The sequence below is a fragment of the Corvus hawaiiensis genome, chromosome 1 (assembly GCF_020740725.1).
Source record: "Corvus hawaiiensis isolate bCorHaw1 chromosome 1, bCorHaw1.pri.cur, whole genome shotgun sequence".
Classification (NCBI taxonomy): Eukaryota; Metazoa; Chordata; class Aves; order Passeriformes; family Corvidae; genus Corvus; species Corvus hawaiiensis.
The window spans coordinates 60,076,174-60,094,179 of record NC_063213.1 but is presented as its reverse complement, the minus strand read 5'-3'; the positions used below and the strand labels follow the sequence as shown (position 1 = coordinate 60,094,179).

Sequence of the window (18,006 nt, the reverse complement as noted above, 5' to 3'; positions counted from 1 at the left end):
AGAGATTTTTTTGCAATATAACTTTTTAGCAAGAAAAATCACTACATTAAAAAGAACTTACTGTTAACGCTTGCATAGCAACGTGGGGATCTTTATGGTTCACTCTCTTCATAATAGAGCGGAGGCAGTCTTTAGGCCTAAAAAACACAAGACATTTAAAAATATGTAATGGAATGAACATTTCCTATTGCACACATTACAATGCTGACAACATTAACAGAGAGCAAGATCTCCTGAACATTGTGAGTAAATTACTTAGTAGCTTGTAAGTGCAACATTTAAAAAATAAATCAACACCACAAACAGTTGTAGCCATTTCTACCTGTAGGATTTGTAGCTCTCTTAATTATCAAAACCTCTCAGTAATTTATACTACCTTTTGTATTTAGAGTGAATTAGCGTAAATACTCCAGAAATGCACCTACTCCTTTATATTTCACATATATATGTAAGAACACTTCCTTACATACTGATTTACCAACACCCTTTTGCTACTTTTATTTTGAATTACCACCACATTCCTCAAAGTCTCTTTTAATCTACAGAATAACATTTATAAAGAAGACATGTAATGAACCAATAATTTCTAAAAAAACCTATTAGACAATCTTACATCAAAGCTTCAAAACAGTTAAATACAGAATTAAAGTCTTACCTATGTTGTGGTAGATAGAAATAACATGAAAAGCAACTTCAACAAAGAATTTGAAAGGGGATTTCAGAAAGTTTAGCATATTAAAATCTGTGTGACTTTCTGTTACTTTGTTCTGTCTATAAATGTAGTGGAAAGCTAAGCGAGGCTGAGGTAGGCATTATCATGGGCATACAGTCATTATCTGTTGAAGAGACCTGAAAAGATAACCCTGGAAGAGAGTATGTAGAGAAAGAGGAAAAGAGAAGGTAAATGTAAACTAAGAGGTTTTACACTTTTATAGCATGGTTGTCTTCGGAAGCAAAAGTATTTTTCTGTTGAACTGGTATCCAAAAACTAACATGAAACTCAGGTATAAGTTACACCACTGCTTGGCTAGACTATATTTGGCAGTCTACATTTTACAGAAATGTCCACCTCATATTTAGTGGTTCTAATTATAGAAAGTGCTGTCACACAAGTGACAAGCACAAGTACATATCATTCAGTGTATACCTTCATATAACCAATTATTACAGATGAAGGCTTTAAGGCAAGTACTACCTTTTATCTATTAATTATCCAAGACTTCTCATATGTTCATTTTAACTGAAAAAGAATACAGGCTAAAATTTTCAGAAATAACTGCTTTCTTTAACCATTAATTTATGAGTAGAATTAACAATGTGGTATGAATGCAAGCTCAAAAAGGTGCTTGCCCGTTGTTAAGCTAGTATTTACAAAGGCAGGGTGAAGGATCAAGAGCTTAGCAGGACCACCAGCTTAAGATTTTTTTTTACAAAGGAATCCAAAGTCTTATTAAAAGTAATAAAGTAGTAAGAAAGCCTCAAAGCCAAATGATCAGCCACATGTCTCAAGTACAATCTATTTGCTCATATAGTTAACAGAAATGATCAATACTTGAGTGTTAAATGTTCTAACATGCTCACATGTTTAAAATAAGAAATCTTTTGATTACACATACATTAAAAAAAATAATCCAGGTGTACCAATCTTTAGTCACGCAGAGTAAGAAAACCTATTCTAGACAGGACTGTAATTCTTATTTTTACTTCTACTTAATTCATCATACAATTTAGTGTGTAAATTATGAGAAGCACTACGCAGACACCAGAGGGAAGCATGCACCCTATGAGTGTAGAATTCTATCCACTTATTAGGCATCTCTCCAAATCATACTATACAAATATTTGGCCACAGTTCTGCTCCAAGGATGCTATGATCAGAATTTCAGAGGCACCACAATGAGTAGTAATAACAAATAAGTAGGGTGAAAATATGGCAAGATACAATAGAAGCTATGTAGCATATATGGCATCATATGGTATCATACACCAATATACCCAGAAAATATTCACAATAGATTTCAGGTTTAGCTGAAAGTAAAAAACAAATTCTGATTGTATTTTATTTAACAAATACACAATTAGCAGCATTTGCAGTCTAAAATGCTACTGTGCACAAACATTTCAGATATGTTCAGGAATTTATTGTTCATTTACAGTCTAAGGTAACTCTGTGGGACTCAGCTTTCCTCCTTGCTCCTTCAGAAAAAGGCTGGTCATAAAGCTTCCTGGCCAGCTTGTTAGACATACACTGCAATGACAATGTAAAATGCTACTGAGATTGTGTAATTTGAGGGGGAAAAAAAATAGAAGACACATCGGAAAACTAGCAAGTAAGCAATTTTGCTGTTCTCTCTTGCATGAACAGGCACAAAAACAACCAAAGAAGAAACAGCTAACCAGAACACTGACTTGCTGAGGCAATGATTAATCCTTAAGGAATCAGGACAAAGTTAGGCAAGCAGCAATACGGACAAACCATTTCTCAATGACAATTTTCCAATACCCACCCCCAAACAGAGAGTGTTGCAATGAACGTTTCTATTTTCTCAGCCATTGGTGTATTCTCTCAGCCACTGACTTAATTTTTTTTCAGCCATCATTTTTTGATTAGGCAACTTTTCTGGTCAAAAATTGAAGTTGTGATAGTTTCAATGTAGATTGGTATGTCTCATGAAATAAACAGCACGACTATCTGAAAGCAAAATGCAAACACGATTAGAGTTAGGAACTGGCTAGCACTGAAACGACTGAAGAAGGCGGGTATCTTTGCTAAAATACACCATACCCATCCTTTAATTTTTCCTTTCATTTTTCTTTCTATTCTGTTTAATGAACCATTCAAATTTTTTAATATTATTCTGAGATGATAAACTGTAGATTCAGTTTTGCAAGCATTTTTATTGCAGAAAAGCAACGCTATGCAAAACTCTATACCCTTCCTGTAGTCAGATTTAAAATGCCAGTCAAATATACAATCATAGAATATCCTGAGTTGGAAGGGACCCACAAAGATCATTGAAGTCCAGCTCCTGGCCCTGCACAGGACAGCCTCAAGAATCACACCATGTGATTAAAGTTTTTAAAACAAACAAGTTTTTAAGAATGCTGTACAAAAACAGGGGACAGAAAAGATTGCCTCTAACAGGAAAATCTTTGTTTTAATCATGTTTCCATGTTGAAAAGGCAACTTGCTCACTGAGCTAATATTGGCAAAAAACAAGATGCAAACAATGACATGTGCAACTGCTGAGTTGTATGAGTTCCTAAAACAAATTCAGAGAGTAAAAAAGTATGTTGTCTGATCATTAGGCAAATTTTAGATCATCTTAAGAATATGATATGCAAAACGAGCAGAAAGTATTAAGTTAATTCTATACTACATAGAGCAGTATTTCATATAGGCTATTGTAAACAAATCATATTGTTTAAAATATTGACCTATTTTCTGTCTTTCCTATGTTTTCTACAAAAATTCTAATAACTAATTTTGAAATTCACAAAAAACAGAGAAAGTAGTCAAAGAGAGGGATTCAGTGGAAGTCTAACTTGCTAAAAATCTTAGTTGTTTGGATTAAAGGAAGCAAGATAACATTTTCAGCAATTTGTGATTCTCAGTACAGAAAGTATTACAATGTAAAAAATAACAGTTGCAATTATGTTAGGGAACTGTAACTAGTTTATCTTAAGAGAAAATGCAGCACCTTTGTAGCATAACAGGTTTCCAACAATTAATCTGGATACAAACAAGTTGGCAGACAATGTGCTATACCAAAAGTGCTACTGAATGAGTAAGTGTTTTCCAGGCTGCTGCGACCTCAGGTGGAAGACAATCCACATCTAGAATGCTGCAGGCATGCAATGGAGCTTACAGACTGGTAAAAAGAAAATCCCTAAAGGACAGATTTTGTAATCTACACTTCTGCCAAGAACAGTAACAGACAGCTTGTACTGGAGCAGAATTGGTTAAAAGATTAAAGCTGATCTCAGTTAAGAAGACTTGCATCCTTGTCAGAGGAACTTAAACTGCAGGAGAATTTCAAACAGCTAAGCATATCTCACACAAACTTCTTAATGGGAAACTGTCTTGCTTTACCTTGCTACTGCATGACATAATCCATCAAAAACAAAAAAAACCCCACTATCAGCAAGTTTTAACAGAATCCAAATGAAAGCAACAAGTCAGCTGGCAGCCTGTTAAAAGCAGGATAAATATTACAAAGGTTAAAGTTCCACTTTTCTTTTAAAAAACAGTTTTATTAAGAAAAAATATTAAAATACAAACACACAAAAGAAAAAGACCGAAACCAACACAAACAAACCTCACAAATCCTAACTGGAATTTAGATGCACATTACCAAAGATCTCTAGCTTTGTCTGTACTGCTGTCTCTTGCAGCTACATATATGCGAGCACTCTTGAGGCTATGTTGCTGTGACACTAAATTTCATCTGTGGAAAGGCTTTCAGTGATTAAATAGAGTACTGAAGCATTCAATAATATAGTTACTGTTACAGGCTGGGCATCAACATCCTCACAGAATAGAAATGCAGTTTTACATATAAAGGCTAATATGAAACATAAACAACAACTTGTCAGCTGTTATCTTAACTACAATTATACACAACAGCACAAAAGTCTCAATATGCCATGCTATTTTTAAGTACTCCTCCAGAGACCATCTCTAACCCTAAGGAATAAGCTTATTTGCAAACCTGTCCTTTGGAACAAAAGTCCCAGGTGGGACTTTGCTGTCTGGCATCTCATACTGTTTCTGGCAGTTTTACAAGCCAATCCAAGTCATTCTCAGAAAAGCTTTTCATAGCATCAGGGGAAAAACTCTCTTCTTGAGTCTGTCCCTTACCTGAATTGTTACAGGGAATGCTTCAAGAAGGTATATTTAAAATGTTTCCAAATCCTAATACTACACTGACTGAAAGCACTATAAATACACTGAAATTATGTTTTTAAACTGTATTTTTTAGATGCTAGTTAAAATTACACTTTATCTTTTCTTGTCCAAAAAAGTAAGTTCATGCATAAATTCTATGAAAGAACTCAGTAAATAATCAATAATGGAAACATTAGCAGCCCATATTAAGATGTGTTTAATTTAGTATCACATCTTCAAAATGCATCTTATCAAAGCCCTGATGACAGAAATGTTTCTTCCCCTTCTGAAAACAAGGGGAAGAAACACAAAGCCTTGTTGTTTTCTGTGACAAAGACACTGGTGGTCTGATGGGGAGAACAATGGAGGGCAGCAGATGCTTCATACCTTGGTTTTAGCAAAGTTTTTACGTACAGTTGAAGCCCTTATAGCCTCCTTATCACACAGCTGGTGAAATACGGATAAAAGGATGACAAGGTGGGTGAAAAACTGGTCTCCTAGGCTCAAAGAGTTGTCACCTGTAGTGCAAATTCCAGCTAGCAGGCACTATCTAGTGGGATCCTTCAGGGATTTCTGCTAGGAACAACAGTGCTCTCAGTAACTTACTGACCAGAGCAAATTGAAGGGGAACAATCAATATACTGGAGGCCATGGCTAATATTCAGAGGAACCTGGACAGGCTGAAGAAATGGGCAGACGGGGAGTTCAACAACAATAAGGGTAAGGTATTGCATTTTAAATGAGGCCAGGAGCTGACCACATGAAAAGGAGGAAAGGACCTGCAGGTCCTATTGGGTGAGAGGTGTCAGTAGTGCAGCCTGGCAGCAAAGACAACCACCTACATCCTGGCTCAAACAACTGGTCAGCACAACCAACAAAGTCAGGAAAGCAACCCTTCCCCTCCATTCTGCACTTGCAATATTGCATCTGGAGCACTTTGTCCAGTTTGGGACTCCCCAGTGCAAGAAGGCTATTTACACACTGCCCTAACTCCAATGGATAGCTGCCAGGATGGTCAGGGAGGGTCACATACAAGGAAAGATAGGAGAGATGCTTTCAGCTTTGAGAAGAGCAGACAAAAAGTGGGCCTTACTGCTTTCTACAACCAATTAATCAGAGAATACACAGAAGATGCAGCCAGACTCTCTTAGAGCTGCACAGTCATAGGACAAGATGCAACAGACAAGCTGGAACAGGAAAAATTGTAATCAGATTGCAGGATTATGTGGGGTTTTTTTACTTACTTAGTAAGTAGAAGTAGTTAAATACTGAAACATGTTGCTCACAGAAGTTATGGAACCTTTGACCTTGGAGGCATTCAAGACTTGACACGGTCCTGAGCAACCTGATCTAATTAGACCTGTTTGAAGCTGGGGGGGGTTGGACTAGATGACCTCCGGAGGTCACTTCCAACTTAGATTATGATTCTGTTAAGAAAAATGCCTCATGAAGCCTCCTGGGTTTACAGCGATACTGCTAAAACATATCAATTTATTTATTCTGTTACACTGGTGAAAAGCTGCTGTACACGAGTCCTAATTTTAACAGATCAGCCAGTACCTCCAAAGGAAGGATTGCAAAAGATTTCAGCAGAAACCCCACACATTTTCCTTTTACTTGTAATCAATTTAAGTTAAATTCAGCCGTTGCAGAAGTTTATAAAAGATAACAAAACATTCATTCCTCTCACCTGCGTATGAGACTGAAATAATAGAATTAAAAAGGTTTGGGGAGGAAATTCCAAAAGTCACTTACCCTGTGCGTGACTGTCCAACTTTATCACAGATGTCTAAGATGAGGCCCCAGTCCTCTGCAGTGTTCATCTCACTGGTTGCTTTCTCTAAGAAATAAAGTATAAGTAAATGAAAATACAAATTAAAAAAAATTCAAAATTGTCAACAAAGATGTTGAAATATTACCTCTTTTTATACTCCTAAACGTATGGCAAGTCCCCATATTTAATAAAATTCATATATTAACAATGTTAAATCTAGTTATTTTTAATTTTCTATGCTCACTTGTGACCATGAATTTTAATTAATGAGCAAACAAATTTTGGGGTTGTTTTCCCCCATAATAAAGATGCAGCCAGAACACGACACAACTAGTATAGCTAGGGTTTTTTTCCCATTTGAAACTATAAAGTTTGATATGAATACCCAAAGCATTAGTTCACTTTTTGCAGAGTCAGATACAACTGAATTTATCACCTTCCCAGACACTAAACTGCTGTGTCTTGCATTTCCTTTCTATTTATTACATCTCAACAAGAAGAATTTAAAAAGTCATCATAATCACTTAACTTTTATCTTCCCCTTATTTTTTGTGCTTTGTTTCACTGTTTCCTTTCAGCTATAAAGATTGCTAAACTAAAGCTAATCTCAAAGAAGACATTGGGACTCTTTCTTCCAAATTTTTTGAATAGGACAAGAGTCCCTGGTGAAGACTAAAGAAATAGAGAGGAGGTGGAGAAGAAATAGGTTCAATGTCAGAAGAAAAAATAAAGACTCCCTCCCTATTTCTCCCCCAAAAAAGCTTAGTTAGTATACTAAGGATAACACTAAATAAAAGCATTAAAGGAAACTGAGCCTAACACTGCAGCTCAATAGAAGATTATCTAAATAATGATAGATCAGATCAGGACTAGAGAGCATAAGGAAATGCACAAGTATTTTCAACTAGTACCCAAACAGAAGGAGAATGGGCACAGAATAATACAGAAACTTTGTTTCCCATCCCGGCTTCATATAATGTCTACAGCTTAATCTACAAAACATAAAATAATGCTCAGCAATGAGCACCATTCTTCAGGGAATGTCTCAGACTACTTAGTTTTATGAAAGGAACCAAAAATTTCTTATAAAAACTTATCTGCCAAGAAAGATTCATTATCTAGATTAGCACTGGCAAAATTGCAAAGAGAAAGACAAAGCAAAACATCTAATCTCCAAAAATTAAAAGGAATTATTCATATCAAAATTGATAGCTTTTCTTATGAATGAGTTTCTTGTCCTACAAATTGACATAGGTTACAGTTAATTAGTTTCTTAATTCAGAACAAAAATGCAGAAAAGCAAAACTCTAGGGTTATGTGCTCCCAAAGTATTTCTGAGGAAAAATTCAACACTGCCATATATACAGCTGAAATGATAACACATCAGCTGTACTGCCTGATGCAAAGGAAAGAGCAAAACAGTATAGGGAAATCCTAAATGGAAGTTAGTTAGAATTCTGTATGTTCTCTCAGAATAAAAGGGCACTGCCTCTTCTGTCTAAACCCTATCAGAAAACTTGTTTGACTAGAAAAAGCAGTCATAATCAACAGAAATGTCAAAAATTATGGGTAGACACCATGCTAACATCTAGCACTAAGATATATCAGCTAATCAACCAACCACTTTATTTTCCTTTCAGTCTGCTCTTGTTCCAAATCATGCTTATGGCTAACAACCATAGAAATTTGTGATTTTCAGGTAAGACACTTGAACTTAAGGCCTTGCATGAACCATCACAGGCCAAGGCAGTCTTCTGAAATTGCAGTCTAAGCACACAGCAGCTGTTCTGCTACCAAAGACAGCCTCAACTCTGCAGTACCAGAACTGCTTTTTTGAAACACAGAGCCTGAGTTGTCTACACTGCATTCCCCAAAACAGCTGATAGGCACAGTCCAGAGACACACAGACCAGACCACATGGAGGCAGTTTACTTCCAGGACTCCACTGTTTCAGTTCATTGCCAGTTCTACTGGCGCTGGACCAGCTCCAGTCAAAATGTGCCTGCACAGTTCTCTCCTAAGCCTTAAGTTCCCACCAGGCTCCAAGCTCACACATGGAGCTCACAAACCCAGACTGGTCACTCATGCCCAATGCTGCACTTCAGTTAGCACATCCTTCTGCAGAGAGATGAGCAATCCAATAGAACTGAAACCTTGGTCTTTTCCATTGTTCTACATAACAGACAGTTGTCTGTATTTTTGACAACAATTGATCCTTCTTTCCTCATAATGGCCACAAAGAGAAATGGCATGGCAATTGGTTATGTCTTCTACACACCAAGGACTAAACTAATGCATGCTTAATGTTTTAATATAACAGCAAACTGTGCTTTATGCTAATTTAAATACTTTGGCTAAAACTACTAGTAAGATAGTGATTGATGAAATCCCTGACCCACATTAACCACACCGATTACAGCCTTTGTTTTAATTCTCAAATGAGAACATTTTGCGAATTTATCCATGAGTACAATTACAAGTTTTCTGATATGGCCACATTCCTTCTTGGCAGTTGAAGTTAGTCCTATATAAAAACTACCATTTGCTTGCCATGCCTTCCTCCTTGTTACTCAGGGTATTTCTTCCACCAACAAACACTAGATAGTTGCTTACTAAATTTCAGCCTGAAACCAAGTTTCACTGTATACTTTCAGTCTTCGGTAGTAACTATCATCTAATAAATCCATTGGATAATAAAATTAATGGTAAGACGAGAAAAAAAATTGCCTCTAGAGTTTTACTTAAATTCTGTCTCAAACAAGGCAAGTTAAGAGCATACTGAGAATGTTAGCAGCACACTGTCTGAGCTGATGGTCCACAAAAAAGGCCTCTATATCTGTCAGAGCATTAGCAAATGACTATCACCTTTCACCACTCTGGGAACAGGAGCGACAAAGACACTTTGATAAAATTTCTATGTTGCATCAAAATTTTTACTTAAATCTATTTAAGTTAAATTACTTACACTACTATCACTTAAAATCAGTGAATACTCTCTCTTCTAACATGAGGCACACATTCACAGGCAAAAAAAAAGTTTATGTGCATTCAGCAGTTGCCTACCCTGCCTAACAGCTGGCACCCTCCCAGCGCTCAGGTACAATTGATATGTCACTGGCAGACTCTATCTTAGTACTGGAACGGGCTTGTACAGGGAAGGAAAAACAGACATTGTGTTTAAAGTCTTAGGACAGGTTACCATAACACATAGAAGATAACTTAAAGAAGAAATGTTCTTCATCTTCCATCCCTGATTGAAAATAATTCTACCGTAACAATAATAATGTTTAGTTCAGACCCTATCCCTCCACCTCATCATTGCTTCAAAACCTTACTCAACTTAGTGAATGCCAAGCCAGGATCAGATAACATTTCAAACTTCAAAAAAACAGCTTTAAAAGACAGCATTGGCTCCTTCATGAAATCAGCATACTTCAAAACTTACTAATACTATGCCAAACACAAAGGAAACAGGACTACATCACAGCTCTCTTCCATTAAACTGCACCACTCACATTCAAGGCATTGTTTTCTGAGCACAAGCAAGGCCTACAAATGAACACAGTAATTTTAACCAGTGCAAGACTGTACAATCTTATGTTGCATCAGGTTAATTTGTAGTAATTAATAGTTATTATTAATCCTAATTACTATTAATAGTAGGTAGTAAAATAGTACTTTTAAATTTTTTTAACTGGCTTTTTTACTTGGCTTTTTTTCCATTACATGTCTACATCTCTCACCTTTATTTTTTAGGAGTTATTTAATATTCTTTTCTTACCAGCAATTCCATAAAGACAGACATAGAAATTGGTAAGTGCCATAATTTCAGAGGAAAAAATATTTTTATCTATGGGTTCTTTGGTCAAAAACAACAATGATCCGCCACAATATAAGAATACCTTTCTAAATTACTTCAACAATTTTTTTAGTTCCTAAAATAAATGCAAAAGAGACAAAACCAATATATCAAAATTTTCAGCCACTTTGCAGAGCAGAGAGTGTGGAATCACTAGGCCTCTCTCCTTATACTTCTGTATTCAGAACAGTAACCATACTGGGCCACACCAATTCCATCTTGCTCAACATTCAGTCTCTAATACATATATTAAACCTAAACCAGATACCAAGGAAAACATAAAAGAGAATAATGTAAGCATTAATTGTACTTCCCTACCAACATACCTTGCAGTGACCAACAATTTACAGCTTCATAACTCCTGAGTCAGAAATGGTGCTCCAACCACACAAACATTGTCATAAATCACACATAGAACAAATGAAGTATTCTGAAGCAAAATGCATCTCCTATGACAGAAATCTCAGCTATGTTTGTATCTTCAGCTTCTCAATAAGTTGTAGAATATAATGTCCTCCAAATAAAGCAGCTAGATGCTGAAATCATTCTTCCAAACATATACTGTATCTTTTTTCAAGTAAACCTCTGAATAAAATTTATACAAAACTGAATAGCAGCCGGCTTCTAAAGAAAACACCATTCCGCATTACAAATGCCATAGACTCTCACTGAAGTACCTAAAACCCAGAAGACAGCATTACACCCTATTGAATGAGAAGCCAGGCCAGAAAGATCTAAATATATGAGTTTAATTACTTATACTTTGGTTGCAGTGAAAGTACACAGGCTCTTGCATGGGCTCTTTTGGGATACCTAAATTAGCCTGCCTCTCCTTGTGTCGTGAAGTTCATTAAGCGTGTTGAGGCCCCGTTTCCCTGTAATTTACACAAACCTGAATGCTTGGAGCATTGATAAAATTCTGTTTAATCCTCTGGTTTTGTGCATTATTTACCAATTATAGGCATATATATTTTTTACAATTATTTACAATTTATAATTTAAATTTACAATTTACAAATTATAAGCATATTTGCACTGTGATTCTATTTGAAGTCCCGTATAATATACAAAACACAATTGCAGTTGATCATTTTAGGACAGAAGAAAAAAAAAACCAAAACCCTCTTCTCAGAAGAAAAAAAAAAAAATTCCCAAAATTCACACCATCATATTTATAAAGTATTATTAGACAGAAGAAAGGCAGTGCATGGTGAAAAAAATTCATTGCCAGATTTAATGGTTGATGCTTTAGGCGCTGGTAAAAGGAATATAAATATTGCTGCAGATTTTCCATGGAAGTATGTGCTAGTCACTTGACTTCTCTGCCTTAGTTCTGCATCATAACAATAGCATTTTACTGCCTTATTAGAAATTTGCAAGAGTAAATACTCTCATCACTGTTTGGATACTGCACTGAACTGTACGATGCTTTTCTCAGAGCAGAAAACTTAGTGACTACCCATTGCTAACATCATTTTCAGAGGGAGGTCTTGGGCAGGCTTGAGCTTCCCAAGCTTTAGATTTTACTGAAGTTTATTTTGAAAGAAAAACCACGGTCTTAAAACTGAGCTACTTTTCTGCAAGGAAGTCTCAAAGATGCTAGAACTAGCAGAATTTCAAGAAATAACAAATCTAGATCAAAATACCCTCAAATGTAACACTTACAATGTACATGATTAGAAGCAGTCAAAACAAGTATCAGTAAAAACTGTCAGAAAATTCTACCAATCTAAGGGTTTTCACCATCCTACTTATTATTTGCTCTTACTCTATTCATGGATGTAACATCATTTTCACAATTGGACATCATTAAAATGAAATAATGAAGTTGTAACTTTGATTACAAAGAGAAGAATGGATACAGAAACTCTTCAACAGAATTGTTAAAGAAAGTCTTCAACTCACAGACTCATATTGCAACCAGTTTCTAGCATGATAAAAAAACCATCAAAAAATCTGTTATGTCATTGCCAATAACACAGATTTAATGAAAAAGTCAATACTCCCCTCAGCCTTCTCTCCTCCTCTTCTGCTCAAAGTTTTGTTTTCTTCACAAGGTTAAATAAATAATTTCCCCATCTCTGTAAAATTGCAAACACTAAAATTCCAAAGCAATATAGTTTAAATAGTCCTTAAAGACTGAAAGTGACTGCAATTTTTTCTTTCTTTTTGCAGCACTTGCTGAGAAATTTGGATTGCATACCATTCCACATCACTGAAGTTAAATGCAATTAAATTTTGTTCTTTTTGTCGGTCAAAAAGAACAAATACATTTGTTGGCCCATTCTACAAAAACCACCACTTGACTATTAACCACTTTACATTTCGCTAACAGGCTCAAAACTGCACAAGAAGAATATGTCCAACCAGATTCCATTTAGACAAGATTGAAAATAACCTCCAACAGGCAATGACACCACAGAGAGAAACTAGAATTCCATGTACCATTAACTTTGGTAAAGCTATTAACCAACTTCTGCAGTTTAACTGCATCCCCATTTAGAGTGCTCCCAGGTCCTTATGGAAGCAGCTGTGGAAGGTGCCCCCTGTGAAAGCACTGCAGCTGATCCGAGGCAAAGCAAGCAGCAGTGACTGCGGCCACCTCAACTCATTCCTTCAGAAGACCTTGTAGGATCGCACCGTGCATGAGGCAGCCCAGCCAAAATGGACATCGCTCAGCTCAATGAACTGAGCAGAACGAAGACAAAAGGATTCAAGACCTGGTTAGAAAAGGCTGAAATCATAAGACAAGCTGAGCAAAAATAATTTAGATGTTTAGATCTCTCATGCAAACCCTAGCAAATCCACAGAACTCAAACTACCTTTCACCCAAAAATGTTACAACACAACAGGAAGGTGAGCACATTAGAGATATACGAGAAGGATGAATAGCCCATAAACAAGGTGTATCACAGGCATGTCATACTAACAAATGGTGCCAGGATGAATTTGCAGAACCCCATTAAGCCAAGCCACAGCAGACAAAGCATTTCAGAAGGAAGATCAGCAAGAAACTTAACTTTCCACATCAGGTATGCAGTGTGATTTTTATCAGTTAGAGGAACAGATTTTACATGTTGGAGAACTACTTTGATTCTTCTAAATTTTGGTATTATAATGCACATTGTCACAGCTGAAATGAGGAGACGCACTTGAAGTGACAGTTCTTCCCTGGCAGGAAAGAAAGAGAATTACCAGAAAAGTACTGTCTTTCACTATGGAACATACCATGTTGGCTTCAAAGTGCCCAGCTGAACTCAGAGTCTGGTAATTGATAGCGAAAAAGACTTTTTTTTTTTGTTGGCTGATATACTGAAGGGGTATTCCACTCAGTCTTATCCTGTCAGCATTGCCATTTTAAACTGAGAACATAACACCAAAGGTATCTTTAAGTAAGAAGGTCTTGTTTTTTATAAATATTTATAAATAACTGAAAAGGGGGGTGGCTATAACTCCTTTTCCACACATCTTCTACTCAGTCTCCCTGTTAGCTCACAGTTAATGTCCTTTTTAAAAACAACACTGAGAGAAACAGTAGGCCAACTCCGGCAAAAAAGTGCCACTTTCATAACAAGCTGAGCCAATCCTTGGAATTCATCTTCCCTTACAGCCAGATGTTAATTCACAGTCTTCAGTCTCCATAATGATCTGGGGTCAAGAAACTGTGACAATTTTCCCTTCTTTTGGCAAACCTGGCCTAACACAGAAAGTCCAGCTCAGAGAGACATGTAATTGGATGTTTTAAAGATGTTGATTAACCGAGGGCATAAATCTAAAGAACAATGAGTTTAAATAGCAAGATGGTTCTATGTCAAGAAATTGCACCGTGGGAATCAGTCAAACCATTTCTTACATTCTAATAGCATCAAACTACAGGCTGATCATATATAATTCAAGCACATTATTAAATATCTCAAGAGTCGTTAGCATAAAATTATCAACAACTGCACGAGTTAATAAAACACAGGGAAAATGACTGCAAGTCACATCAAGTTCTACTACCTTACTAAACTACCTGCTTCATTTCCTATTATTGTAAATAGTAAGCCTGAATTTCTTCTCACTCCTGTGCTGCCTCAAACCATCACAGTAAGAACTGGAGTAACATCCAAAGCAAATGCAAATACCTTCATCCTTTACTGTAATAAAGAAACCCCAAACCAATCCAAAACCCCCGCGTTTTTTAAATACCTCCTCTTAATATCATGTGTGATTTTTATGACGACTTATACCAGAACGAGTCGCAGATTTTATTCTTGAGATAATATCTAAATGACACTTTAGAACTGCTTTAGGAGTAAGTTCTTCATCAAACCTAGCCTAAGCACTGCTACATTACTAATTAGCCTGTCATGACAGACTAGTAGACAGTCTTTTGGTTCTTAAAGCACATTTCACCATTATTTTACCGGAGTCAAACTTACAGATAAATCTGCATTTCTCAGACGACCCATGAACCTAATAAGAACATTTTTAATTCTAGTCTCTTAAATGGAGGATTAGAGTTTCTTAATTATACTCTCAATAGGCCCAGTGTCTTGAAGATTTTTTTTTAATTCCATTATTATGTTCTTTACTTGGACACACCATCAAAGGCTCCCTTACTTGATTGTGAAAACTTGTGTCACCACTGATTAGCATCCTTTCCTCTTGAAATATTCCTAAATATGGTAAAAAGAAACTTCAGAAAATGGAAAATATTTGGGCTTCATCCAGAGATTTGGATCCTTGAGGATGACAATAGTTAACCTCCTCAAATCTCTGGGCATTGTTGAATAGTAATTTAATAGCAGCCTTAAACAACATTCTTTTGCCAACTACACCTAAAAAAACCAGGTGTACCAAGTTGACACTAAATGGTAAACTATTACGGATGACCAGGTTGCAGTGCAGCAGCATGCTAACAGGACTAGTCAAGTGCTGCTAACTGGCCAAACTAACTGAAAAATTTGTCCTGAGCGTAAGACATACTTATGCTCCTCAAAATGATGGAAAACAATTTAGTTCCAGATACATTATCTGCAATCCATTATCCTAAATGGTTCCAAAATAATTTCCAACTACTCCACAGTACTGATCAGCTGCTCAGTAGAAAAGAATGCAGAGCTATTGCAACAATACTATCAACTACACCAATGTCCAAATTCATACGAAATTAAGAATAGCTGCTGACTGACTTTCTGCTTCAGGAATCTAATTTTCAAAAGAAAACTTTCTTGCTGCATAAGAACAAATGCAGAGCACTCAACTTTCACTCAGAGAAAATAAATGAAAAATAGCACTACGGCTTGACAACTTTTGGAAGTTTCCTGAGAACATGAGACCTTACTCTACAGCTGATGCTATCTTACGAAGCCTGCCAAAAAATTAATCCAGATAATAGCACATTCCCAAGGGGCCTTGGAGAAGAAGAGCCCAGGGATGCTTTCCGGGAGACTTCATCAATCCCATCTCCCTGGCACAAATCCAGTTAAGTGACAGATAAAGGCAGCAGGCTTCTGAAAGTAGGCTGTCACCAACTGAACAGCCTGCTGCTCCTTCAGTCTCCCTCAGGACACCATGAAAGGGGCCAAAAGAAAGAGGCTGTTTACCAGTGAAAATTAGCCCATTGCCCACTGTCTGCTTTTCCAAGAACAATTTGGGACTGAGTGGTTATTTCTACCTCCTCATACAGAATACAAAATAATGCTTTTGAAAATTATTTACTGGTGATCATATTAGACAAGTACAATTGGTAAGGCATCAGCATCCTCTGCAGCTAGAAAAGAGCAAATGAGCCACTGAGGTAATTGCTGGGTACTACTGCCCTGCATTGAGACTTGCAGTGCTGAGGGGCACATCCACTGGACTGAGCTCTAGAGAGACCAACTCAAGCAGTCAGCTTCCCTGCCTGCCAGAGGCACTAGGAAGAAAAAAAGTGAACACCTGCCAGAACCTGAGCCTATCACTTTTTAATCTTACTAGTTCAAATCATTCTCTAATAGTCCATGGGAAACTGGCAAGCAGTACAATCTCTTCCTCACTTTCAACTGTCAAATTACACTAGAAGACAGCAGAACAACTAAGAAAAATCATTTACTACTTTCCAAAATAAGTCAGTCAAGTTTGCCACCAACAAAATCATAAACTGAAGTGCAGTCTTCAGCTTAAAAGTGCTAACAATTCAAAATGAGAAGACCGAGCTATGTCATGTTTTGATGAAACAGACTAAGAATTTCTGGTAACATACATACAGAATTTATGTATCAGTACTTTGTTTATGCCCTAATCTTTTCCCCTGAAAACATACATACTTTTCAAATGATTTTGACTTGGGTCTTTCTTTGAAGAGCAGGAAGAAATAAATCGGAGCCCAAATGTCTAAAGTTTGATAAACATTATGAAACAATGTATCTGTAGTTGAAAGTTACAGCAAGTATAAGGATATTAAAGAAACTGGTTTCAAGAGACTTATACAGTGTTAAACTGTTGTCAGAAAATAATCACGCAGAAGGGATGTTCTTATCCACATACGACATAAAGTCCCTTTATATTATGGGATTCTGCAAAGCTTTTATCACTCAAAGTAAAAAAGATGTCAGCAGCAGGCCAAAAATAAACCATTTCACACAATCTCAAATCAGACATACAAAACTAATTATTAACTGTTTATATGTTATTTTACCTTCAGTTTCGACACATGAGCGTTAAGCACAATCTTTGTGAAGTAAAAGCCAGATATTTCCTCTCCATCTAGTCTGGCCTTGGAACAAGCAAGATTGCGATGACACCTGATCCCAGCACGTCAAGTTTTACTTGAAAGGAAAAGAGAAAACTCCCACAGGAATCCCCTTTAAAGCACTAAACGCAAAACGCTTTGACGATTTTCTCATGCCTGTCTGCGAAGCAACTGTAGATAGTGCTTTTTACTGTTCATCCTTTCAACAACACTCCAGCGCGGACCTTTCTCACTACTTGTTTTGCTGTGCTACAGCGTTACTCGTGCTGAGCAGGCCAGCTCGTCCCGCACGAGCATCCCCGCGCTCGTCCCCCGGCCCGCCAGGCCAGAAGGGCCGCAGGGGGCCCCGCGCTGTCACCGGCCAGGCCGCAGCCCCGCCGCCCCCGCCGGGACGCGTCCCCGGCCCGGCCCGACCCGGCCCGGCCGCACCGTGACCGCCGGCCCGCCCGGGCCGCCACCGCTCCCGCCTCCCGGCCGGGCGCCAGCGAGCCCAGCAGCGCGGGGCCGGGACAGCGGGCCGGCTGCCCGCGGGGGATGGAGCGGGAGCGGGTCGGAGGGCCGGCCGCCGGCGGGGTTCCCTCGGGGAGAGGCCGGGCCGCGGCGCCGCGGGAACCACTCACCCACATCCTGATCGAAGGGGTTGGTGGCGAAAAGCGGCATCGCGGGGCTGGGGGCGCGGGGCGGCCGCCCCTCCCGGCAGCGCGGCGGCAGCGGCGGCGAGACAGAGCAGCCCTCGGCGGCGGCAGCAGCGGCGGCGGCGGCTCCTC

General features: G+C 37.9%; 1 protein-coding gene across 2 annotated transcripts in view; it reads right to left on the bottom strand.

The window, feature by feature from the left end:
• STAM (signal transducing adaptor molecule) overlaps nucleotides 1–17,974 on the bottom strand; it is a 33,665-nt gene extending 15,691 nt beyond the window's left edge. Inside the window, exons 1-3 of one of the 2 annotated variants that reach the window (XM_048307087.1) lie at nucleotides 17,860–17,974; nucleotides 6,644–6,728; nucleotides 62–137 (exon numbers count right to left, since the gene is read on the bottom strand). In XM_048307087.1, the coding sequence (XP_048163044.1) occupies nucleotides 62–137; nucleotides 6,644–6,728; nucleotides 17,860–17,899 (201 nt within the window). In that variant the 5' untranslated portion in view covers nucleotides 17,900–17,974. Of the gene's footprint in view, nucleotides 1–61; nucleotides 138–2,507; nucleotides 2,693–6,643; nucleotides 6,730–17,859 lie in introns of those variants that run through there. The other variant, XM_048307096.1, reaches the window with a different exon arrangement.
• Between the last annotated feature and the right edge of the window lie 32 nt (nucleotides 17,975–18,006).